The sequence below is a fragment of the Typopeltis vanoorti genome, chromosome 20 (genome assembly GCF_054136105.1).
Source record: "Typopeltis vanoorti isolate ZY-2024b chromosome 20, IOZ_Tvanoo_1.0, whole genome shotgun sequence".
Classification (NCBI taxonomy): domain Eukaryota; kingdom Metazoa; phylum Arthropoda; class Arachnida; order Uropygi; family Thelyphonidae; genus Typopeltis; species Typopeltis vanoorti.
In genome coordinates, this window is record NC_143568.1 from 109,558,715 (window position 1) to 109,585,450 (window position 26,736).

Consider the following 26,736-nt stretch of genomic DNA (forward strand, 5'->3'; position numbering starts at 1 on the left):
TCAGTGGATGTAATTATAAATGAGGTGTCAAATCATCCACCAGTTGGTGAGAGTGACCATGAGGTGATTACCTGGGTAGTTGCCAGCAGTGTGAGGACCTCTGTGAGAAAAGGGTATATGTGGAACTACAAGGGGGGGGGTGATTATGAAGAGCTCAGGAGACAGCTTACGGGTGTAGCATGGAATGAAGAGTTAGCTGGAAAAGAGATCAGTGCAGCTTGGAGGATTTTCAAAAACTATTTAGTAGATGCAATGTCTGAATGTATTCCAAGGGTGAGAAGGTTAAATAAGGTAGGTGTGAGATGGATGAATAAAGAGATTAAGCATGCAATACAGAGAAAAGGGACATTGTGGAGGCAGCATAAGAGAAGTGTAAGTAACCAATTTCATGAGGTCTACAAAGACCAGGCAAGGAGGGTGACTTGGTTGGTGAGAGTAGCTAAAGAGAGGTATGAACAAAGTATACGTGTGAAGTATCTTCATGCTACTTGGATATAGAGTACACATCCCTTCAGACATGTATAATACAATGCATTGTAGGAAGATTCAATACCCAGACCACTTTTAGAACTTTCACATTTCACACAGTGTTTGAGATACTGATTAGCAATATATTTGATCTCCATACGTTTAAAACATTTAGCCTTGTAGCAAGCATTTGACACCCAAGTGATCTTATGAATCACAATGCAAGCACTATCTGCATCCTGGGATAGTTGACCATAACCTGGATTGCAATGATATTGACAAATTTTGGTACAGGCATCTTCATGTCCATTATGAGATCCTCCCCAACTGGTTTTTTGGCCTCACCATAAAACCAGTTGGGGAGCATCTCTGTTTGAGATACCATTTTGTGTTTATTGAATTCTCCTCATTGGGAGCCAGACCAAAAAGAGATACCAAGATTGAATTAATAGAGAAATGATATGATGAGCGTGTTGATTTTAGTTTTTTTTTTTTTTTTTGACCAAAAAACTATTGTAATAAAAATTAACTAATACTGAGTTTATTGGGCATAATAATTATTTAATAAACCTATTAGTTTTGCCACTTAAGCTAGTGTCTTTGTCTGGGTTAAGGATGAACACATCAAATATACAAGCATTAAATATGAATCATTACGTAAGTAAACACCGAATCTGTTTTACTTGTGTTTTTGTGTGTGTGTAACAGTTCCTGCACATTCAGTTTAGTTATGTAATGATCTATATTTAATGCTTGTTGTATATTTGTTCATCCTTAATCCCGACAAATCCACTAGCTTATGTGGTGAAACTAGTAGGTTTATTAAATAATTATTACAACCTATAAACCCAGTGTTATTATTTTTTTTTATTACAGAAATGATATTTTTCTCATATACACGGTGGCCCATAAGGCATCACATAAATGCCTTCCATTTTTGACTTCACAGAGACAAACCCCCTTTCCATGTTCCATGACTTATTGGCCACCCTGTACAAATAGTAAAAAGGTGTATCACCTTATTATTAAAATACCTTTGAATTTAAGATAAATATAGAAAGTGTTTTTATTTAGTTACAAATTAAATTGAACTTGCCAAGAAATTATATTCTTGCTTATTTCTTTATCCAAGTGTAAGCAAATAGAGTTTGCACATGGAGTATCTTCAGTGAGCATTATTAGCATGAATTATGGGCATTATGAGGTCATTACCCTGAATGGTTTGACCTTTATTGGAGTCTCATCTGTGGGAGCCAGACTCAGAGAGAAAGAGAAAGATACCAAGATTGATTAAGTGCAGAAGTCATATATTTCTTATATACAAGTAGTAAAATGTCGTGTCACTTTATTGTTAAATATTCTGGATCAGAGACATCTTCCTTCAGAGACTGAGAGATTTATGGCTTCTATAGTGTTAGCAATTGTGCAAGGTAATTTTGCTAGCAAAAGTAATTTTACTAGCATTGCTAGTAATTTTGCTAGCATAAGCAATGCATATTTAGACTTTTTCTTGAAAAACGGTTTTATAAAAGAATACTCTTTATATTATAATTCATTCCTCCCCACCAGAGTTTCCTGAGATAGAAAGTATTTTGCATGCCAGAACTTGACAACTTTTCTTTTTCTGACTTCCACTTACTTTATCTTTCATGTAAGATGGAACATTGCAGCAGTTTTCTTTTTTTCTTTTTTTTTCTAATACACCTGAAAAAAGAATTTCATTATACAGGAAGTTTGTTAGATACTTGCTTTGTGCATTCAAGTTAATAAGGTAAGACAAAATAAAAGTTTGATTTTTAACATTCTTTTCTATTTTTCATGACAAGTACTGTATGTCATTTCTGAAAATTATTGAGACAACTACTGTTTTATGGTGATAAAGCGCAATAAATTTCACCCAAGTAATATTGCTGATAAATCAGTTTAGAAACTTGTAACATTTTGAATAATACCAAAGCAATATTTACTAAATTTCACCAAAACAGAACTAGTAGCCATCAAGTCATTAAAACCTAATAAAAATATTAATTTTCCTTTCTTTTAGTGTTGCATGGTGATCAGCATTCATTTTAGAAATTATAGACTTTACAACTGCGTTATAAATAACTCTTTCATCATCATCATCATCAAATTCCTGCCATGTACCCTCAAGGGGTGTACAGGATATGATAGTACTACATGAAAAAAATTACATCATTATTAATTTCCTATCTACAATTTTCCTCCAAATCAGTCTGTTACTTGTCAAGACTCCAACATTATCAGATCTTATATTTCTGTTGTCTAAAGCACTTTGTACCGTATCAATCCACCTATATCTTGGTCTTCCTCTGGGTCGTTTTCCTGCCAACCTGGCAGAGAACACTTGTTTTGCTAATCTTTCCTCGTCCATTCTGTTTAAGTGACCATACCACCTGAGATTAGCTCTGCTAACACATTCCTGAATGCCGACAATGTCAAGTTCTTTCCTAATATCCTCGTTTTTAATATGATATTGCCATTGATGCCATCTGTTCACGCCTCTAATCTTTCTCAGGACTCTCATATCTGCGGTCTCTAGTCTTTGGTCAAGTGTTTTACTTCTGCCTCAGTTCTCAGATCCATAAGTTAAAACTGGTTTGAACACTGTCTTGTAAACAGCTAATTTAGTGTTCCGACTAATTTCTCTCTTATTCCATATGAATTTATTCAATTGATTTCCCACCATACCAGCTTTGCTGATTCTGTTGTCTATTTCTATATTTAATTTACCATCTTCAGTAAAAATCGTGCCTAAATAGCTGAAATGTTTTACTTGTTTCACAGGTTCTCCATTCACAACACAGTTGACATTTTCAATGATTCTGCCTATTTTCATTGTCTTTGTCTTTTTATTGCTGACCGTCATACCATATCTATTACAACAGCTATTCAATTTATTCAGAGAATCTTGCAGACTTGTAGCAGATTTATTTAGAAGTATAATATCGTCTGCATAAAGCAAAGAGCTGACATTAACATCTCCAATTTTGATATCATGTTTAGTACCACTTTCCTTCATAATGTGATCCATATAGATAATGAATAACAGAGGGGATAATGTACATCCTTGTCTCACACCAGATTTAACATTAAACCATCTTCCTGTACTTCCTTCAATTCTAACTGCTGACTTACAACTCAAATAAAGACTAAGTATTGCTTGATATAATGCCCCATTGACACCATATAACTGCAGCGTATTGAATAGCTTCTCTCTTGGCACCTTGTCATATGCCTTTTCCAAATCGACAAAACTTAAATACAGATCTTTGTTATATTCCCATGCTTTCTCGACTATTTGTCGTAAAGTGAAGATCTGATCCTGACAGCCTCTATTTGGCCTGAATCCAGCTTGTTCTTCACCAAGCTTTTCTTCCACAATTCTTCTCAACCGTTTCTCAAGTATACTTGCATAGATCTTACCAGGAACACTCAGTAGGGAAATACCTCTGTAATTCTCACATTCAGTTTTATTTCCCTTTTTATATATGGGTACTATGAGAGCTCTACTCCAATCATCGGGAATTCGTCCCTCTGTCCAGGCTTTCTGAACTATGCAGTGCAGCCACTGTAAGACTCTTATACCACCATACTTCAGCATTTCTGGTCGAATATCATCTACTCCTGCTGCCTTTCCACATTTCAAGCCTTTGATGGCTTTTTCTACTTCAAGTATGGATATGTATTCCTGACTGCATGCCTGGTCAGTGTTTTTTACCACTGTGCTGTCATCACTGCTTGTTTCATTTAGCAGTTTTTCAAAGTAATTACTCCATACTTCAAGGATATCTTTTTCTCCCGTTTTCATGTCACCTTTATGATCTCTAATTCCTTTTACAGCACTCTTTCCTCCATTCTTAAGCTTCTTCAACAACCTGTAGAATATTTTACTACCTTCTTGATATTTATTTTCTATATTCTTGCCAAAGTCCTCCCATGACTTTTGTTTAGCTAGTTTTACACAGTGTTTAGCATTCTTGCATTTGTCTCTATATTCTCTAAAAGCACAAGCTGACTTATTTGACAGGAACTTTTGATATGCTTTCTTCTTTTCCTTCACTGCTTCTTTTACTTCCTGTGTCCACCAGGGAGTTCTGATTTTTTTATCCTTGCACACAACCTCACCACATGTCTCTCTGGCAGAATCAATCAATGTTTTCTTCAGAGTCTGCCACTGAATCTCCAAGGTTTGATTCCTGTTCTCAAACTCTTTCATTTTCTTTTCAATAATCTTTCTATATTTTAATCTACAGTTCACATCTGAGAGCTGCTCAACTTTTATTCGCTTTAAAACTTTCTTACATGTCATTCTTTTCAATATGAAATTCAATTTTATCCTGCTCAAGACTAAATAGTGATCACTTCCAATTTCAAATCCTCTGTACACTCTGGTGTCCTGCACCAGGGAGAAAACATCACTATCAACAGTAACATAGTCAATGAGACTTTTCTTATTCCTAGCCTCTTCTCTCCATGTGAATTTGTGCACATTTTTATGTTGGAACATGGTGTTAGTAATAACCAGTCCATGTCCTGAGCAGAAATCCAACAGATATTTGCCATTATTATTAGCTTTGCTCTTTTCTCCAAATTTTCCCAAAATATTTTTGTATGTCTCACAATCATTTCCTGCTCTGCTATTTAGATCTCCAACAAGGACCAACTTTTCCTTTTTCATTGTGTGAGTTGCTTTTTCTAAAGCTTCAAAAAATTCCTCACTTCTACCTTAGTAGAACCTCCTGTGGGACCATAGGCACAAATAAGTCTCATTGTCCAGTTCCCCATTCTCATATTTGCCCACATTACTCTACTTGAGACTGACTGCCATTCAAGAAGATTAGCCTCGTATTTTGTGTTGAATACTATGGCTACTCCTTCTTTTCCTTGATTGTCATTTCCTGAATATAACATTTTGTATTTATTGCTCAGAAAGACCCCACCAGTTTTGGTCTTTTTTGTTTCAGTCACCCCTGTTATGTCGATCTGGTAGTTATCTAATTCCTCAGCTAGCTCCATTTCTTTGCCATTCAGGCTTCTTACGTTGATAGTACCGATCTTTAATTCGGGGTTTGTTTTCAGATTTGTTCCAATTAAATAACTCTTTTTAATTTCCCAATGTTTCGATCTTCATATTAAGATCATCATCTGGAGTATATACAAATATACAAGGACAAGCTGAGTTACATTACACACAGTAAGCTAAAGAAACAATGATATGATCACCTGTTATTCTACTGGCATAACCTCTAGTGAAAAAAAAAAAATTACAAATTAATGAATTATTTAGAAATTACATCAAAGCTAAATTCTATTTAAGATAACATGAGAAAAACATTCTTTCTTATAGATAGTCTTCTTTCAGTAACAACGATGTCCTATTTTTAGTATTTTAGATTTTATTTTTTATGTTATTTTAGATTTAAGATTCTGGTTTATCTACAGTCCTGTTTATAATTAACTCTTGGAGAGAAAGGTTCAATGGGTAGAATATATACCTTCCATATGCTTGGGATTTTTAGACCATCATTATTGTTCAGAGTGGGGTGGTTGATAAGAATCTCACAGGCTTCCTTAAATTTGCATTCATACCATGTTTTGGTGTGATGTAAACAACTGGTGCTTTTCCAGTCAATTCTATGTAAAGTGTTCAGGGCATGATCAGAAACGCCAGCTTCACCATAGTTATTATATTTAATGTGTCGTTTATGTTCCTTTTGTCTGATAGGAATTGTGCATCCTGTTTCCCCTATATATGGTATATTATAGGTGAATTAAATACGGTATACTCCAGAATGGGCCAGCAGACGGAGTGGGTCTTTGGACAAGTTGAGTAAGCTTTTTAATTTTGCAGGAGATTTAAAGGTGGCTTTGAGGTTGTATTTTTGTAGTATTCTGTTTATTTTATCTGATGTCCCTTTAATGTAAGGAGCGGTTATGGTTTTATTGTAGTCTGTTTTATCTTTGTTTTTTATTGCGGTCTTGTAGAGAATTTTGTTAATAGTGTTTTGGCTGTAACCATTTTTTAGGAAAGTATTGCTGATAACTTTAAATTCATCTTTTAGAGCTTGTCTTTGGATCTGGCCACCTAGCCAAGAAATTAGCATTAACACTCAAGTAGTTGGTAGATCATTTCCCCTCTTATATGAAACACATGCATTTCATAAGCAAAATTAAAAACATAACTCTTAGCAAAAATGAATATTAGTCAGTTTTGACAATTCTGCCATTTTCAAAAAGTGTCTCAATCAACAACGCAATTCTAATAAAGATATCATAACAAAGGTAGTACTACAGTAGTCTTAAACAGATCAATTTAGCTTCATCAAATGAATCAGTTAGTCTCCAATAGCAAGATTTATCAACTTGTGAACTATAATCCAATTAACAGAATTAAAAAGAAAACTGTTAAATTACCAAGTCTGATACTGTTAAAAAGCTATTATCACATTATGCACTCTCTTAGAATTTATTTTGTTCCTAAAGTAGGTAAATATAATATTCCATTTCAGCCAGTAGTTGAAGGTACAAACTCCTAATTATCACCTAGCTAAGAAATTAGCATTAACACTCAAGGAGAGTTCGTAGATCATTTCCCCTCTTATATGAAACACACACACACACACATACACACTCACTTCATAAACAAAATTATAAACATAACTCTTAGCAAAAATGAGTTATTTATCAGTTTTGACAATTCTGCCATTTTCAAAAAATATCCCAATCAGCAACACAATTCTTCTCTTACAGAACAAATTTCAGTCTGATATTACAGCTCTCTCTTTGCAAAATACTACATTATGTGGTAAAATAATTTTTACCTACAAAAAAAAAGATACAATATTGTGGAATCCAGAGGAATGAAAGTTACTAGTGGAGTACCTCAGAGTACTGTACTAGGACCACTACTTTTAATTTGTATATCAGTGAATATAGGGAAAGATATAAGGGATAATCCTTTCCATCATGCTTACATGATGATCCATAATTTTCATGATGTATATAAGGGATAATATTCAGTTGTTTGCTGATGATGCAAAACTTGGTAGGGTAATAGTTGATAAAGGTGATGTAGATGCCTGCTTGATTGGCCAAGTAGAAGCCACATACAAATAATAATATAATATCCTGCAGGATGATTTAAATAAATTAAAGGATAATGATTGTCAATTTAACGTTGCGGAATGTTAGCATATGGGCTCTCCAACCAGCAGTCTGTAGGTTCAAATCCTATTATTGATATGGATGTTTGTGGTTTCTTTAGGTGAGAGATGAATTTCATTGCCTGGTGTAGGACCAGTGCTGTGCTTATTTAAGGCCTGAAATGGCTTGAAAAAGTTCTACGTTTGATCTCTAGAGAAGATTTCCCAAACTATGTTAAAAGTAAGTAAAAATACAAATATATATATATAAAATCAATAAAAATGGTGGGGAGGTCTCTAGTCTGTCCATGGCACAAATGTACTATAGGTTTACAAATACTAATAAATCTTTCATGGGTAGAAGCCACATACAAATAATAATATAATATCCTGCAGGATGATTTAAATAAATTAAAGGGTAATGATTGTCAATTTAATGTTGCCGAATGCAAGTTTATCATTTCTGGTTGAAATTGTTACTGAAACTGTTGAAACTCTTGATCACATTGACTGATGGTAATGGATTTCAGGGAAATAATAAAGTAGAGTGTATACAGTCATGAATTCATTGCACCTGTAATTTACCTTATATTTGGCGAAACTGGGTGCACAATTCCAATATGTAAAAGAATACACAAACAACATAAAATTTAACAATTTTGGTAAATTGGGTCTCTCATATCATGACATATTTTAACACCCTACAACAAATTGAGTAGAAAGGTATCATATAAAAACCTGGTATGAATGCTTATATATGGAAGCCTGCAAAAATTTTGATCAACAATCCTAATCTTAATGATAATGGTGACATAAAAATGGATGGTGGTATACATTCAGTCCACATGACTTTTCAATTTCTCCAGCTAACTCTTGCTTTATAACTCTAAACAATATTTCATGTACAGTCATACATACCCCGAAGTTACGCGGTAGGTGGGACCAACAAAAAGTGCATAAGTCGAATTCGCGTGACTCCGGTATAATTTTGCATACAAACATACGAAATATTAGTTAATTGGGACCAAAGGTTTAAAAAAACACCTATATTTTTTAAGAAATAGAATCATAATTGTAGTTTTTCGTACATAAAAAAAAAGAAAGTTATTTTGATGTCAATGGTTTCATAAAATCTAATAGATTCGTCTGACGGCATAATTTTTTTCTTGTCATGCAAAATTTCTTCATAGCAAACTAATGATTTTTTTATTTCTTACCTTGTGGCTACAATTAGTTCCTCATTAGAATCTATGTCCTCCAAAATCTGTAAACGTTTCTTTTATGATTGTTCTTACTGTGGATTCCTGTAGATCAAACTTCTTTGCTAGCTCACAAATTTTCATTCTGCCTTCAAAATCTTTAATAATGTTGAGTTTTGTTTCCAAAGTCAATGTTTTTCTTTTCTTGCTAGCTGTAGAAGAATAGGACTTGATTCCTTTGGACGACATTATTATTTTTTATGTGATAAAATTTTTATCAAGAACATAACATTAAACAATTGCAAAGTTTGTAGACTATAAAAATTGTGTATGAATGGAGACCATGCGAAATACGTCAATGCTTGTTCACAGCATATGCGACACTGGCAAATGCAGCTGGCACCGGAAAGATATGAGGCATGAAGCGGGACGGGAATACATACATATATGAAACCGCATAACTCCAGATCCGTGTAAGTCGGGGTATGACTGTACATGTATTAAACACCATTAATACTGTTTTGTTCTAATTTATCTGTGAGTAATCTTTAGCCTTTCTTTTTTTATTAATTTATCTGTTAATGTATTAAATTTTTTTTTACCAGAGGTTGGACCAGTAATATTAATGGTTGACCATATTAGTGTGATTTTAGCATTCTGTGTGTGTGCTGCAATATAGCTTCTTTATTTTTACATATTCCAGATAATGACCTTGATATGAAAGTTGAAGCATCAGGTGATTGGAAGTTTTTCTGTTTTTTTTTTTTTTCTTTTGTTTTTTTTGGGAAGGGGATAGTAGCCTAGGTAGTGGCCCTTCCCTTATTGCATAGCATTATACATATCTGCATGGAGATGTGCTTTGCATTATGGAAGAAACTGAGACAAGGAGTGAGGGGAGCTTGGTCCACCTTTACCACGAGTTGCCTCAGTCCTGAAGATACTTCAGGCACAAACTTTGTTTGCTTACACTTGGATAAAGAATTAAACTAAATTTATTATAGTTTAACCAAGCAGGAAAACGCTTCCAACATCTTTCTCTAAATCCACAGTAATTTAATAATAAGGTGGTACACTTTTGGAAACTCATATAGGTAAATATGACTTCTCCATTGCTTCTGCCTTAGTATCACCATGTCTGGGTCTGGCTCCCACTGACAAGACGTCAATAAAGGTCAAAATTGGTTGGAAGCTTGGGTGATGAATGGTAATGCTGTAGTCCATGAAGTTTTAACCGAGGCTTGGCTGTTGCTGTTACCCTCAGATGACATATTAGCAAATGAGCGGCTCTGCTCGGTGATGGGTTAGAGCCAACACTGAGAGTTCTTCGCAGTGACAGGGTGAGCCTGTTACTGAGGGGAACAATGCTGAGTTTTTAGAGTTTGACCTGTACTTGAACATTCAATAAAGTCAAAACCTGTGTGGGTAGTGACCCTTCTCTTAATGCATAGCATTATACATGTCTGCAAGGAGATGTGCTTTGCATTTTTTTGAGATACTGAGACAAGGAGTGATGAGAGCTTGTTCCGCCTTTACCATGAGTTGCCTCAGTCCCGAGGATACTTCATGTGCAAACTTTGTTTTCTTACACTTGGATAAAGGATTAAACTAAATTTATTACATCAGGTGATTATTTTGGTTTATATTAAACTGGAATTGGTTACTATACATGGTAGCTTTCTTCATAATTTTTAATAATGAATACTGATCACCATGTGGCTATGAAGAGAAAGTACTGTATGTGTTTGATTTTCTTTTTTTCATGAAAAGTGCTGTGCGTTTCTTGTGGTGAACAATTTCATGAAAGACTGAATGTGCACACTGATGTTTTCAACATTTCATTCTATAAAATACTATTTATTGAAAGGCTAAAATTAAGTTTGTAGTTTTAGATTGAAATATTCTTTAATAATTTTGCTTTTGTCTGATCATAGTTCTTTTCTCAAGAAAAGGCTTATGTTTGGCATACCTATCATCTTTAAGAATTGTTTCAGTGAGTGAATGAAGGGCAGTGTGTAACAAAATTACCAGCATGCATGAAGTTTATTGTTACTATATATTATAATATATATATATATATATATATATATATATTTTTTTTTTTTAAATGAAGATACATGTTTCAAATATTTTGATGTGTCAACCTCTGCGCTGTCACTTTTACAACTAAAGAAGGATAAACTGAATTTGAAATCTTATCACAATTTAAGAGGTGTGTGTGTGTAATTACACTGGACAACACACAATTTGCCTCTGAAATGAAAATAGTAATTCTTTACTAATTTTGATGAATTTATAATTTCAAAATTATTTTTATTTTTCAACATAATCTCCCTTAAGACTAATTCATTTATTCCAGCGGCATTATCCCGTCCCTGTAGTGGTTCTCAGTAAGATCTACAAAATACCCCTCTACAGCTACAATCACCTCTTGGTTTGAAGAAAAATGCTGACCAGCGAGGAAGAGATTTAATTTTGGGAAGTGATAGAAGTCAAATGGAGTCAAATCTGGTCAATAGGATGGATGTTCCAACAATTCATAGTGCAGATCCCTTAATTTTCCCATTGCCAAAACACCTTTGTGGGCAGGTGCACTGTCCTGATGAAAGATGATTTTTTTTCTTCTGCATTTTTTTGTCTAGTGCCTTTAGCATCCTAAAACACTGATGCCATGACCTTTCCTACTGATATAACTGACTTTGTCTTCTTTGGCACTGAACAACTGCCTTCTGTTCACTGTTTTGACTGCTGCTTGGATTCTGGTGTGTAATGGTGAATCCAAGTCTCATCCATAGTAATAAATCAACGCACAAAATCAGTTTTATTGTTGTTAAAACGTTCCAAGCACTGTTCAGAGATTTTCATGAGAGTGAGTATTTGATCTACTGTGAGCAAGCATGGCACCCATCTTCGATGCACAAAATCAGTTTTATTCTTGGAGCGTTTTAACAAGAATAAAAAACTGATTTTGTGCGTTGATTTATTACTATGGATTAGACTTAAATGCTAGTGCATTTTTGATCTGCTGTGAGCAAGTGCAGCACCCATCTTGCACAAAGCTTTTTCATTTGCAATTCTTCATGCAAAATATATCCAACATGTTCTTTTGAAATGACTATAGTCTCAGCAGTTTCATGCACTTTCAGTCGCCGGTCATCCAATACCATATTATGCACTTGATCAATGATTTCTCGTGTTGTTATACTTCTTGGATATTCTTCACGTGGATCATCTTCAAGGCTGGTACAACCATGTTTAAACTCGGCTGCCCATTTCTTAATTGTTGAAAACGAAGGAGAAGAGTGCCAATAAACTTTTATGAACTTCGAATGAATTTCTTTTGCTGTTAAACCTTCTTTCACAAAGAATTTTATAACCTCACGATTCTCAATTTTATCCATTTCAAGGGATACAGACAACACTTTTGCTTCAGACAGCTGTATAAAAGAAACTTCTTGATATAATGACTTACAATTTCACTTGAATGCTTATGACAGATGTACCAACTTAGGAAAAAGTAGAGTCTGTGTTGATAGGTCTGCAGCTGAGATGTACTAAGTACTGTTGTCTTTTGTGTGAATGGAACAGCTGAGCAAGGAATTTTAACTGTGTGAAGAGAGACTGGCCTGTGAGGAAATCTCTGAAGGTCAGAGACAAGAATGTGCAACTCAACACCTAGCACTGGCAGAAATACACAAAATTCTGCTACCGCTCCTACACATATAAGTCAGTCTGGTAAAAAAAAACTTCATAAAAGCCATGGACTGGACTGGATCAGCTTTCAAGTACCTGGCTGACAAATTCCCTCAACTCGGCAGAGCGAAAATTAAAGAGGGAGTTTTTCTTGGTCCTGAGATCTGAGAGCTCTTCATTGATGAGATGTTCATCAATCTGCTACATACTACAATAAAAAACTATTGCAGATCTCTCACAAACCGTAGCCAATTTTGCATTTTCATTGTCATATTTGTGTTCAACACCTCAGAATCTATGAGAAATTACTAAATTAATCAGGGGGGGGGGGGCATGACTTTTATAAACTTTTGTTGTCCAGTGTTAATTTTTCACTGCATTATATTTTGTAATGTATATGCATTTCTGTATTTCAAGGAATATCATTATCGATGAATGGAAAGTAGCATTTCCTTACAAATATAATTTTGCTGAAACCTTCAGTGAAGAGGTGAGATGTTTTTTAAAAATTTTTCAAAGAAAAAAAAAGCTGAAAAATTTTGTTTTGATTTATGTAATTAAATTAACTAAACACTGGGTTTATTGGTTGTAAAGATTTAATACTGCTAGTCACTTACTAGTTTCGCCACATAACCTAGTGGCTTTATCTGGGTTTTGATGGACATACAAATATGCATGTACAACACAACAAGCGTTAATTATGAATCAGTACGTTACCAAAAAAATACTGAATGTGTAGGAACCGTTACACAAGTACAACAGAAAAGCGTGGATGCTGGCACATGGTCATTCATTGTTCAGAAGGTGTATCCAATAGTTAGCAGAGAAATTAAACTCTGCTGTGTTTAGAGATCTAATAAGTGATTTCCAAATGTCATACAAAATCATCCCTTGTTTAGAGTACCTTGCGAGTGGATTACCACTGTAGCCTTTTTAAGGTTGCAGGAACTGTAGTCTTCTTCTATATATGGCATGGAGCTCTTATCCCATTCAATGTTGTGGTGGGTGTGGAAGAAATGGAATGCTAAGCCTGAACTGTCCTCTCTGTTGTTATTGTCTTCAATATGTCCTTTTGTCTTATTTCTATACTTCTTGAAGTTGCCTTATGTAATTAAGGCCACAAGAACATGGAAAATAGGATTTTGATTTCACAAGATCACTTGACTTATATTCCAAAATTTGGAACAACTTGTAACAGATTTCCCATAATGCAAGATGTTTCCTTATAAGGATCTTATAATTATTTCATTAGCTCTCAGTTACATTTGGAAAATTTGTCTTAAAAATAAATAAATAAAGGGAGAGGGCAAATACATATCAACTACAGATGATTATTTGTATATGAAGTGGTATGAAATGTGTATGTTACAAACAGATATTGTAATACCAGATTCCAGATACAGATATCTGGAATCTAATACAGAGCAACAAACTGGTGAGAAAATGAATACTACTAAACACTTTATAAAATAAAGTAGGAGCAGGAGTGAGAGAGTTATGAGAATAATAGAAGAGGAGAGAATAGGAGAGGCAGTAAAAGAGAGAAAATGAGAAAAATGCAAAAGTGCTGGAACCAGAGATGGAGAGATGATAGGACAACATATAAGTAGGGGAACAAAGAAAGAAAGTGTTAGAGCAGAAAGAGTGAGAGATGAAGGTGAGCAAACAGTGGTAAGAGGTGTGATGTATGGAGACTCAATGATCCATGGTGTGCAAGATAGAATTCCTGAGGAGTTTGCCATGAAGAATGAAAGGTTGGGTGGATGAGATGATTGCGATGGTGGATATGAATGACTTGAGAGGCAGTATGAATCAGGTGGCAAGAGATCTGAGGTCCATGCTTGAGTTGTGTGGAAGAAGACTGAGAGAGAGAGAGAGGGGGAAGATTTTGTGTATGTTGCCTAGGTATGATAATGCAGAGCTGCAGAGAAGAGCATCGATAATGAATAATATAATAGCCAGAATGTGTTGAAAGAGAGGCTTGGTGGACATTTAAGGAAAGAAAGAAACTGTATGCGATTGACAACTTGCATTTGAATGAGGGAGGATGTAGGTATCTAGAGAGAATGTTCTCTGAGCAAGTCAGTGTGTCATTGCAGGGAAACTAGAATTATCAGGGTGGATGGTAGTAGCAGGGGTAGCCTCTTGTGGGAATAGGTGGTTGGGAGAAGGGGGAATATATTGGATAATGCTGAATCCAGTGGAGTCTGGATGGCATAATGATAGGTATAAAAACAGTGGCAATGCTTTGATTCTTTATACTAATGCCAGGAATATCTGGAATAAAGGAATGAATTGGTGGTGTTGATAGCATCAGCCTGTCCAAAGATTATTGGGATCTCTGAGATGTGGTTGACAGAAGATAATATACTGATAGTAGCAGGTTATGGCATTTTTTGTCAGGATAGGAAGGGAAAATGTGGTGGTGGAGTACTGCTTATGATATGTGGTGACTTATGTCCTCTCAGAGTGGAGGATTTGGAGGGCAATTGTACTAATGGTTTTGAAAGAATATGTGTGAGGTACAGGTGGGCAGGACAGGATATTTAGTGGGGTGTTGCTACAAGCCAGGGAGGGAGGGTAAAGAGCATGAGATGTTTAGGCATTTGAGCTTGGCAAGTACAAGAAGAATGATTGTATAAATTGGGAAGAGGAAACCAAATGTAGTCATAAGAGAATAGAATTTCTGGAATTCTTGAGGGACAAATGTCTTAGGCAACATGTAGTAGAGGGAACATGAGATTCAAGAGTTTTAGATTTGGTCATAACATCAGAATTTTCCCATTTCTCCAGTTTATTCAAATCCTCTTGCAGGGCTGCCACATCTGCGCTATTACTAATAACCCCTCCTAGCTTCACATCATCTGCAAACAACTGAATATCCCCATGCCATCCAATGACAATGTCATTGATATAAAGGTTAAACAATACAGGTCCCAGAACTGAGCTTGGGATCCCACTTATAACCTTTTGCTTCCTTGATATTGCCCCACCATACACAACTCTCTGATACCCATCAGATTGCCAATCCTGACATCTAAACCCATGTGCTGCAACTTAAATATCAGCTTATCATGTGGCACCCTGTTAAATGCCTTTGCAAAATCCAAAAAAGCCTGTGTAACTCAGTGGATGTGGCGTTTGCACACCACAGCGCTTGGCCGCACGAAGGAAGACTTCATTTCGAGTCTAGTCGGCGACTAGAGGAAATTTTTCTAAGCCTTTTTTCGACCGGTTCCCGAGTTAGTCGATCTCTGGCACGGGCAAGCAGGTTTTTCCTCCTGGAAACTCGGGTTTTTCGTCCAGTAAACTCAAGAAAATCGACCGTAGAACCCACATTATTTCAGACATTAAATATATTGTGTTAGGGTTAGGGACCACGAGATGGCGGCACATTTGAGCCGTCTCTCTTCACTGTGTACCGCTTAATTAGTGATAGCTTTGGGCCATCTGTCTCTGATTGGTACCAGTGGAGATTGAACTGTCCACTCAGTCTACAAAAGTTAGATAGGGCTAAATGGCCTCGCCTACTCCTGTATACGGGAATAAAAAGGCGTTAGCTGATTTTTTTTTTTTTTTTTGAAAAAAAGGCAGTATATGCCTTTCCCTCATCAACTGCGCTTGTCACATTATTATAAAAGGCAATCATATTACTAAAGCAAGAGCACACCTTAACAAATCCATGTTGACTATCACAGATAACATAACCCTCATCTGCCCAACACTGTATATGGTCCCTCACTAATTTCTCCAAGATCTTAACAACTACTGATGAACCATAAACTGGTCTATAATTTGACATTTCCAGTCTGCTACCCCTCTTATGCAATGGCACTATCTTACTTTACTTCCATTCCTTGGGCACCTTTCCCATAGCAAGACTTTCATTGAAAAGCCAGGCCAAGTGAGCTGTTAGTTCTTTAGCACATTTTCTCAAAACCCGTGGCAAAATTCCATCCAGTCCCACAGCTTTATTGACATCCAGAGTACTCAGTATTTGAAACAGAGTGACTGATGCAGAGGATATAGTGGAGTTGTCCAATAAAGTGTTCATTGAACAACTCCATTATGTCATCTGCATCACTCTATTTCCAATTTTATCCAACAATGTTATTCTTCCACAATTATTTCTCCTCCTACTGGCCACATAGCTAAAATATTCCCTAGGATTTGCTTTGGATCTTAGGACCAATCTCTACTCATATTCCAGTTTTGCCTGGAATCTAGTTACTCTCCTGGCCTGAGTCTTATATTCTTCATGCATCTGCTCTCCACCCCATCTCCTAATATCTCTTCCATAGTCTCTTTTTTATCTGCAGTTCCTGTTTGATATTTTTTGTCATCCACTTTACACCAAATTGTGTCCTTTTGTTCACTCATGGAATACAGCTTACTATTGCTGCTAACAAATATTACTTCATAATTTCCCAAGCACTAATGATATCTCTTTATTGATACTTGAATAAATGACGATGATATTACATTATGTATTTATGAATAATGATTTGCATAGTCTTTGTCAAGTATTACTGTATATTGTATCACACACACCACCATTTATTGCATATTATTTGTTAGTCTTGTCTTATGATAAATTTAGTTTAATCCTTTATCCCAGTGAGAGCAAACAAAGTTTGTGCCTGAAAATATCTTTAGGACTGAATATAGTGTTTGTACTATCTTACCTGGATAAGTAGTACAACACCAGGCAACTTGTAGCAAAGGTAGAGCAAACTACCAACACTCCTATCCCAGTATCTCCCATGGGAGATACTGGGATAGGAGTAAGATAGTACAACACTATATTCAGTCCTGAAGATATTTTCAGGCACAAACTTTGTTTGCTCTCACTGGGATAAAGGATTAAACTAAATTTATCATAGTCTAACCTAGTGAAAAATAAACTTTCAACATTAGTCTTGTCTTATTTTATCATATTACACAATATACATATATTGCATATTCTGTAATATTTTATTATAAGTATTGTATATTTTTTTGCCACAGGTATTCTTTACTGACATTGCACGTTTATCTTATGTTATATACATGGTGGTTCAAAATTCCACATACAAACTTTGAGGGGAGGTAGAGAATATCAAAATCAACCATATTCACATAGGAAAGCATGACTGGAAATGCCACCGAAAGGTACTAACGGGGACACAAAGATACAGAAATAACATAAGGCAGTAAGTAGTGTAAAAAACTTTATTAGGCATAACTGAACAGTTCAATAGTAGTTGGATACATAATATGGTAAATGAGGTGCATGTCTGTCATCTCGGTGTTCGTAAAACAACGCATGTTCTTCGTACGACATTGAAAGCTTGAACGAGGAAGCCCCAATTGTTCCTGGAACGCTGGCAAACAGCACCACCTATCACTTTCGGATGGTGTTTCTGGTCATGCTTTCCTATGTGAATATGGTTGATTTTGATGTTCTCTACCTCCCCTCAAAGTTGGTATGTGGAATTTTGAACCAACCTGTATATGGTGTTGCAGACCTGGTGGATTGGTCTAGTGATGAAGAAATGCATCACCTAAGAGATAAGATGAGTATGAAAAGAGGAATCATAATGGGAGACTTGAATTATCCAAATATTGATTGGGTAACAGTAGAATCTCTTGAGAAGAATGAAAATGCTTTTATCGAACTGTTGCGGGACAACATCCTCAAGCAGCATGTGACAGAAGGAACTCGCGATCAAAGAGTGTTAGATTTGATTATAGTGTCAGAAGGTTTCAGTTAAAGATGTAACTATTTCTGGTTGGTGACAGTGATCATGCAGCACTCACTTGGGAAGTGACTGAGTTTATGAATGTTCCATTCAGAAAAGGTTACATGCTGAGCTACAAAGCAGGAATTATGACCAACTGAGGAGTATACTGAATTCAGTGGAATGGGATTGGTTGATGGATGAAAAGAATATTGGCATTGCATGGGAAGCATTTAAACAATACTTAAATGACCTGATATCAGAATGCATCCTGAGAGTTTGAAGAAAAAATATGATAGGAGTCAAATGGGTGTGTAATTTTATTAAGCAAGAGATTCGCAAGAAAAGGATGATGTGAAAGGAATACCATGTACATTATGAAAGTTATAAGCAGCAGACTAGAATAGTCACAACTGTTGTACATGAAGCAAAGTCGGAGTATGAAAAGAAACTAACTCTGCGTGCTAAAGACAAACCACAAGAATTGTGTCAATATGCTGCAAGTAAAAGAAAGAATAACTCTTCTAAATGCAGATGGCATGAGGGTTTCAAGTGTAGAAGAGGTTGTTCAACTAACGAGTGCCCATCTTGTTATGAGCTATCAACTTGGTGTACACAACATTGAGCTCACTGCTGCCTTTTCACTGGATGAAGAAATTCAGGTGTATGAGGACGAGGTATTAGAGCTGTTGCACAAACTGAATAAGAATTCAGCAATAGGGACTGATGGGATATCAGCATGTGTGCTAAAAGAGTGTTCAGCTGAACTGGCTATTCCTTTGCCCAGGCTGTTTAATATGAGTATCAGAACAGTGAAGATTCCACAGGAATGGAAAGCATGTATGGCGATTCCATTGCATAAGGGTGGTGCAAAGACCGATGTATCCAACTATCGACCAATTAGTATCTCAGGAGTGGTGGTGAAGATTTTGGAAAAATTGGTTAGGGCTTACATTCAGAAATGGGTTGACAGTGAATCTCTACTTTGCAATGAGTAACATGGGTTTTACTAAGGGAAGGTCATGTTTTAGCAACTTGCTCACATTCTATAACAATGTTACCATTGAACTAGGCAAATGGAATGGATACACCATGATACTTTTGGATTTTGTTAAGGTTTTTGACAAAATACAGCATGGTAGACTGTTGCATAAATTGGAGAATGAGGTTTTTGATTATAGATTAGTAATGTGGATAAGAGGATGGCTGACTGACAGATATCAAAAAAAACAGGGGATGTGAATATGCAAGATCTATGTAAGCAATACCACCATACCTACGGGCTTCAAGAACTATCTTCATTCCGAAGAAAGAAACTTCAAGCCCTGCATCAGACTTTAGACCTATTACCATCTCTCCTGTGATACTTAGACTATCATAAAATCTTAGTTAAGTAACTTCAGCAACATATACAACATGATTATAGACAGAGAGCTTTTGTTCCTTTGGACAGCTTTACCGAGAATATATATCTTCTTTCTTTCTTCTCTCTGATTCTCGACACTGCCTTAAGCCTCTATATATGGTGTCGCTGGACCTCCAAAAGGCCTTTGATTGCATCTCCCTGCCTGCTCTCCTTCAAGCGCTGTCTATTGCTGGGTGTCCAGAGCCCTTTCTTTCCTATTTTATGGATCTATACTTGGGTAGGTCCATCACTATCACTACAGGGTCCCGGGTGACTTATTCCTGCAGTGCAGGGTATTCACCAGGATGATCCTCTTTCTCCCCTTTTCTTTAACTGCATCATAGATGAATTTCTTCACTCTCTTCCTACCCATATAGGCTACTCTCTAGGTGCTTCTTCCTTTAATGCTATGGCCTTTGCAGATGATCTTATTCTCATAGCTTGTACTAAAGTAGGCTTTCAGGAACTCCTTGACCTGGCTGTTGACTTTTTCTCTATTCGAGGCTTTTCTATTAATGTAGAGATGTCCTGCTCTTTAGCTCTTGTCCCCTTTGGTCATGACAAGAAGCTTAAGGTCGAGACTAGAGTTTTCCCTGCAAAGGAGGATGTTGCATGCTTTGACCATCCTGGAAGAGTGGAGATGCCTTGGTATCATGTTCACCCCAAAGGGAAGGTCTTCTCTCTCTTCTATCCTAGAAGCTGGGATTGTTTCTTTGAGGAAAGCTCCTCTCAAGCCCCAGCAAAGACCAGTGACCCCACCCATAATGCATTGCAGTATACATCTTCTAGTGAGATGTGCTTTACATTATGGGAAAATACTAAGAATAGTGATCAAAGCTTTAACCACCTTTACAATGAGTTGCCCTGGTGTTGTACCATCTTTAGACTTGAACTTTGTTTCAGGCGCAAACTTAATTGTTTGCATACTTGGGATTAGGAGCTAAAATAACCAAGCATATAAAATTGCTTGGTTATCCTAATATACAATATACCCAAGTTAAAAATTTATTCCCATCAATATCTCCTCCAGAGATTTTTATTAAAACTTAATACACCTTGTTGCAACTTATATAGGTAAAGTTGATAAGGCTTTGTATTACTAAAACCTTGGTATTTAGGGTCTAGCTACTCACTGAGGAGACCTCAAAAAAGGTCGAAACCGGTCTGGGTAGTGATCCCACCCATAATGCATTGCAGTATACATCTTCTAGTGAGATGTGCTTTACATTATGGGAAAATACTAAGAATAGTGATCAAAGCTTTAACCACCTTTACAATGAGTTGCCCTGGTGTTGTACCATCTTTAGACTTGAACTTTGTTTCAGGCACAAACTTAATTGTTTGCATACTTGGGATTAGGAGCTAAAATAACCAAGCATATAAAATTGCTTGGTTATCCTAATATATATATATATATATATATATTTTTTTTTTTTTTAAACTGAATGACTAGAAACTGAGAAAAATGAAAACAAAGTTTATTAGCGCGACTAATTTCAGCTTGTATCAGCTTTCTTCAGGTGCACATTAAAAAAGAAATAACCAGTAAAACATAGAGGAAATTATTGTAAACATCATGGAAAGTTAGTGTATTTATATTCAAGATGAAACTTTGAAGTCTCTGCATTCAAAACTGTTCTCTTGTTGGCTTCATTGTTGGGTGTATACATGCGTATAGCATCTCGCGAATGCCAGTATTTGATCGTAGCACAATGACAGTCTGAAAGGTTGTAATTCAGGTTGTTGTTGTTAAGATGTAGGGGGTTGAGAATGATTTCTTTTGATTCTATTATCTTTCTTTCTAATTCATCGTGGCAATGGAAAATGTTATTAGACTTGTCCTATAGGACTATATGGCTAAGGTTTTCTTCATTAGAATCGGCCACGAACAGAACATGACTATAAAGCACTGGCTTGCGTTCTTTTGTAACTGACGTCTCTCTTATGTTCTTCAATGCATAACTCGATCGATTTCGCTGTTTGGCCAAAGTATGGTATATCACAGTTGCACCAAATCTGGTAAACACTAGGATATTTAAGGTTGTGATGTCTAGGTTTCGGACGGCTCACCAAGGATCAGATTTTCAGAAGAGGAGTAAATAATGTTCGTATGTTGTATTTCCTGAGAACCTTGGCTAATTTTGGGTGAGACAAAGCTTATATGGTATAGAAATATTGCCTTTCACCCTATTGGTCTATTTATTATTGTGAGCAGGTGGATTTAATAGGAATTTGTCAATTGTTTTTTGTGAATAACCATTTAGTTGAAAAGTAGACCTGAGAAAATTAAGTTCTTTATTAAGTTCTATCTCATCATCAAGAAGAGAACGAGCATGATGTCCTAGTGTAGAAATGATTCCAAACTTTTGAGGAGGATAATGATGGGATTGACCATGGAGATATCTGTTGGTGTGGATAACTTTTCTGTAAATCGAGATTTTTAATTTCTCTGAGGAACGGGTCAGTTTGATGTCCAAGAAAGGAAGAGAACCATTAGCTTCAAACTCGGCCGTAAATTTTATGCTCGGTGTTGATTATTTAAATGTTCTAGGAAGTTCAGGAGAGATTTATAGCCATGGCTCCAAATCAGGAAAATGTGATCAATATATCTTTTCCGAATTGTTGGTTTTAAAGGATAAGAAGAGATGACTTTAACTTCCAGATCTTCTAAATAGATGTTCACAAGTTCACAATGGCAATTATCCCATTGCAATGCCATAATTTTTTTTATAGATGGTGTTCTGAAACTTAAAGTATCTTGAGTGGATGCAATGAGTAAGTAAGGCCATGATCTTTTTAGATAATTTATCTTTGAGTAGTACAAGAACTTTGTCCATAGGAACATTGGTAAATAAGAAGATTATATCAAAACTAGCCATGATTTCATCTTCCTTAATAATAATATCTTTTATACATGAAACAAAATCTATGGAGTTTTTAATAAAAGACGATGATTTACTGGAAAAACATTTGAGAGATTTAGCCAGATATTTTGAAAGGTTATATGTTGGAGAATCAATTCCTTCTACGATAGGTCGAAGTAGGGTATTTTTCTTATGAATTTTAGGTAGTCCATATAATTGTGGAATAAGTGGATGGAGAGAACGAAGAGAAAGGGATATGTTTGTAAGTAGTTCAGAGGTAGTTCTCAGTAGATTGTTGGTTCGGTTGTGGAGTTCACGGGTGGGATCTTTCTCTCAAGGATTGAGTAGGTATCACTCCGTAACAATTCCATCATCTTGTTATGATATTCATTGATGAATTGATGAAACGTGTTTGTTTGCTAAATTTACCACTCTCTAAATTCTGGAAATTGTTCTGACCTATCCAACTTCTTTTCCCAGAGGCTTGAATTTCTGTATTTCAGTAACCTAACAGCCAGGTGACCTTAAAGTATGCCACTCCAGTTGGTATCCCTTTTCCTTCCACTGACCAAATTAGAACTTAGTGGAAGTAGTTGCATTTCATGGGTGATTTATATTAGATCAGTGCTGTATGTAATGAACTAATGCAAATTGTCCATCTACAAAAATAACACATAAATCCTCACTACTCTATGATTGTTCTTTAGAGTAGGGTTTCCAGATTACATAAAAAATAAGCAAAAAATAAATAAAAATAGAAAATTAATTTTTAAATAAATCCTTGATCCACTCACAGTATGAATGTACAATGTAAAAATGAATGTAAACAAAGGTTTACCACTTTTTGTAAGTGGGAGTAACATAACAAAACTCTCTAAATAACTTTGAATCTGTGAACTATAGCAGAGTTTCCCAAATTGTGTTCTCTGGAAAGTGAATAAGTGTTCCATGATGTCAGTGACTCAGCCGTGTATTTTTAAACATGGAAGTAATTCGGGGAAAAGGAATATAATAAAAATTGCTTGCACGCCGATTACAACAATGGGTGGCATATCTTCTGTTCTCAAAACTGAAAAATAACATCTGTGTTGCAAATGTTAGTGACCAATCAGCAAGGAAGTATAAAGAAAATTTTTCCACTGAAATTGAAGATCAAGGTAGTCTGTATCCAGTTCTTAAAATCTAGTAATACTGAATACTTTCTTTCCAAGTTCGTATTGTAGGGTGAAAGTGCTTGTTTCGAAACTGCAGTGCTGTGATTTTTTAAAAGTAATAGGCCTATCGATTTAAATTTTAATATGAATAAGAGACAAGGGACTTTTGTTTAATTTTGGTATTAAGAAATCTCTTATTGAAGGTTGCATCACTGTTTGTGATGCAACAGATAGTGATTTCCACCTCCAGCCTACAAAGTGATCTCCAGGATGTACAAAAGGAGGGGAAAACTACCAGCACACACACAGGAGAAAAAGTTTGCATTCACTCGTAAGTACTTATAATAATATAAAATTTTTGGTGATCAGAATGGGATATGTCATTGAAAATCAGCACAAATTAATTTAATGATGTTGGCCTGAGAAAATTACAACATGCTACAAGATTTCATTAGTCCAGTGATTGATAGTGACTGATTTAAATGTAATTTTATATTTGTCAACATGTCACACCATATACATAAATATACTAATACTCTTTATGATTATGCCATAATTAATTATTAATACATTACAAAATAACCAAGATGTTCCATGAAAATTTCAGGATTTGTGAAGTGTTCCGTTGTAGGAAAAATCTGGGAAACACTGGACTATGGTGTATATTTCATTCTATATTATAGAATTTAGAATTAAGCTCTCTTCTTGATAACTCAGACTGGAATCTTGTGCAAGATTTTACTTATGCAGAACACCCTTCTCTCAACTATGTATTTTGCAATATAGGAGTGCCAAGTGAGATGTCTTTCTGGGGCTTTCTTTTCACAGTCAGATCATTCCTTTCACTCACCTGACCTAAACACCTGCTCTGACAAATTATTCTCACTGGCTTGAAAGCCTTCACTCCTATCTAAAATTTCTTCCCACAATTTTCCAAGTCTGCTTTTAACACCAGGCCCACCAAAGCAGTCAAAAAGGGGTGGCGGAGGACTATGCATACCACAGTTATCTTGCAACAAGAAACATGACGTTCAACAAATCGAGTTGTTTGTGGTTGTATTTTTATACAGAATAAAACCAACATAGATATAAAACAAGAACAAACTCATCTGTAAAAGACCTTCTGATCCTTTTGTTGGGGACAACTTCTGTTTACCTGCTTCTGCCTCTCTCTCTGTGTCTGTTTTTGTGTGTGCACGCACACATTTGTGGCATGATGTTTCTCTTGCATAGCTAGATGATCAAGGCAAATAATTTCCTATCATAACAGATACAGTGCATGATGTGGTTCCTGTAATCTTTCAGCAAAAAAAGTCTTTTGGCCCTGATGTTATTCCTTCCCCCCAGTTCTGAAGTTTTACTTGGGAACTAACTCCTATCCTGTATTATTATTATTACGGATATCTCTATGGAGTCAGTAGACTCATCGCGGGAGACCCAAACTAGCAAAACAATATCTGTCATATCTCTTCTTGAATTCATTTACAGATGAAGAACTCACAACTAAGTCAGGCAATGAATTCCACTCATTCATCACCCTCCAGGCAAAAAAACTTGTTCTGACACCTTTGTTAACCACACTCTTCTTTAATTTCCAGAGATGACCTCTTGTTCTTCCATCACTATCACACAACTGAAACATTTCCCCTACATCAATCCTATAAAAACCTTTCAGTAATTTGAATGTTTCTATCATATTCCCTCTTCTTCGCCTATCACCCAATCTCTGCAATCCAGAAGCTCTCAATCTATCAATGTAGGGAGCATTTTTTTATATCACTCACCAACTTGGTCACTCTTCTCTGAACCCTCTCCACAGCCTCCTCATCTCCAAGGAATCCAGGTGACCACACCTGAGCACAGTAATCCAAATGTGGAACTATCAATGCTTTATAAAGGGGAATAATAACCTCTTTATCTCTGGATATCAGTGTGCTCCTCAACAACCAAGTAATCCTATGTGCAATCTTGGACACCTTAGCAATGTGTCCTCTGAACTTCATCTCCCTATCTACCAATACCCCTAAGTCCCTAGCCTCATCAATCTCTTGGAGTACCTTTCCATCGATGTAGTACACAGCTGGTAATCTTTTAATCCCAAAATGCATGACTTTACACTTTTCCACATTGAACTGACATCCATTATCTTTTTCCCATTTTACCAGCTTATTTAAATCCTCCTGCAAAAGTTCAGAGGACACATTGCTAAGGTGTCCTCTGAACTTAAAAAATCAAGCTGCAACATCAGCTTGATTTTTTATTGCACTACACAACTTTGCATCATCATCATCAGCAAACAACTGAATATCTCCCTTTAAGCCATTTCCTATATCATTCATATACAAATTAAACAACATTGGCCCAAGCACAGAGCCCTGAGGCACACCACTGGTCACTTGCCTCATTCTGGAATCGGCTCCTCCATACACCACCTTATGGTATCTCTCCCTGAGCCATTCTCCTATCCATATCACCAATTTAATATCCATTCCCATCTGCTCCAATTTGCATAACAGTGTTCTATGGGGTATCCTGTCAAAAGCCTTAGCAAAATCCAGAAGTACCACTGTGTAGCCAGTTCATCAGCACATCACCCTTACCTCATCCTCTCCATAATAATGGAGAATGTTATCAACAGTCTCCATATTCACTATCTAGAAGCTACCAGTAAATCACTGACCATGTATGATTCAACAAATCAGTAAGTATGAATTTTGACAACTCTAGATCTGCAGCAATCTCTCAGTCTATATCACTCACCTCTGAGCATAAAGGCTAGCTTAGGAAAATACCATCTTTCAGTTACTTTTCACTTTCTATAACTGCAGAGCTAGTTTTTCCTCTAATTAATCACCACTTGCCATGGCAAATGGCTTCCTATTCTTTTAATTCATGCAATACCGTTGCAAGAATTCCTTGGAACTCTTGCATTGGTGTTGCTTGAATTAAAAGAATTCTCACTATTTTGCATGCTCCACTGATCTGGCTTTCACCATTCCTCCACTTTCCTTTGTCCTGTAAAAATACATGCAGTAGCTGTCCAGCATCTTTTTACAGTCTGCTAACAAACTCA

General features: G+C 36.0%; 1 protein-coding gene across 1 annotated transcript in view; it reads left to right on the forward strand.

Annotated features, from left to right (window-relative positions):
• The window catches only part of hob (bridge-like lipid transfer protein family member hobbit), an 844,941-nt gene that overhangs the window by 356,921 nt on the left and 461,284 nt on the right, over positions 1-26,736 (forward strand). The window contains exon 22 of the mRNA XM_090409957.1: positions 12,938-13,010. Coding sequence (XP_090266083.1) covers positions 12,938-13,010 — 73 coding nt within the window. The remainder of the gene's footprint in view (positions 1-12,937; positions 13,011-26,736) is intronic.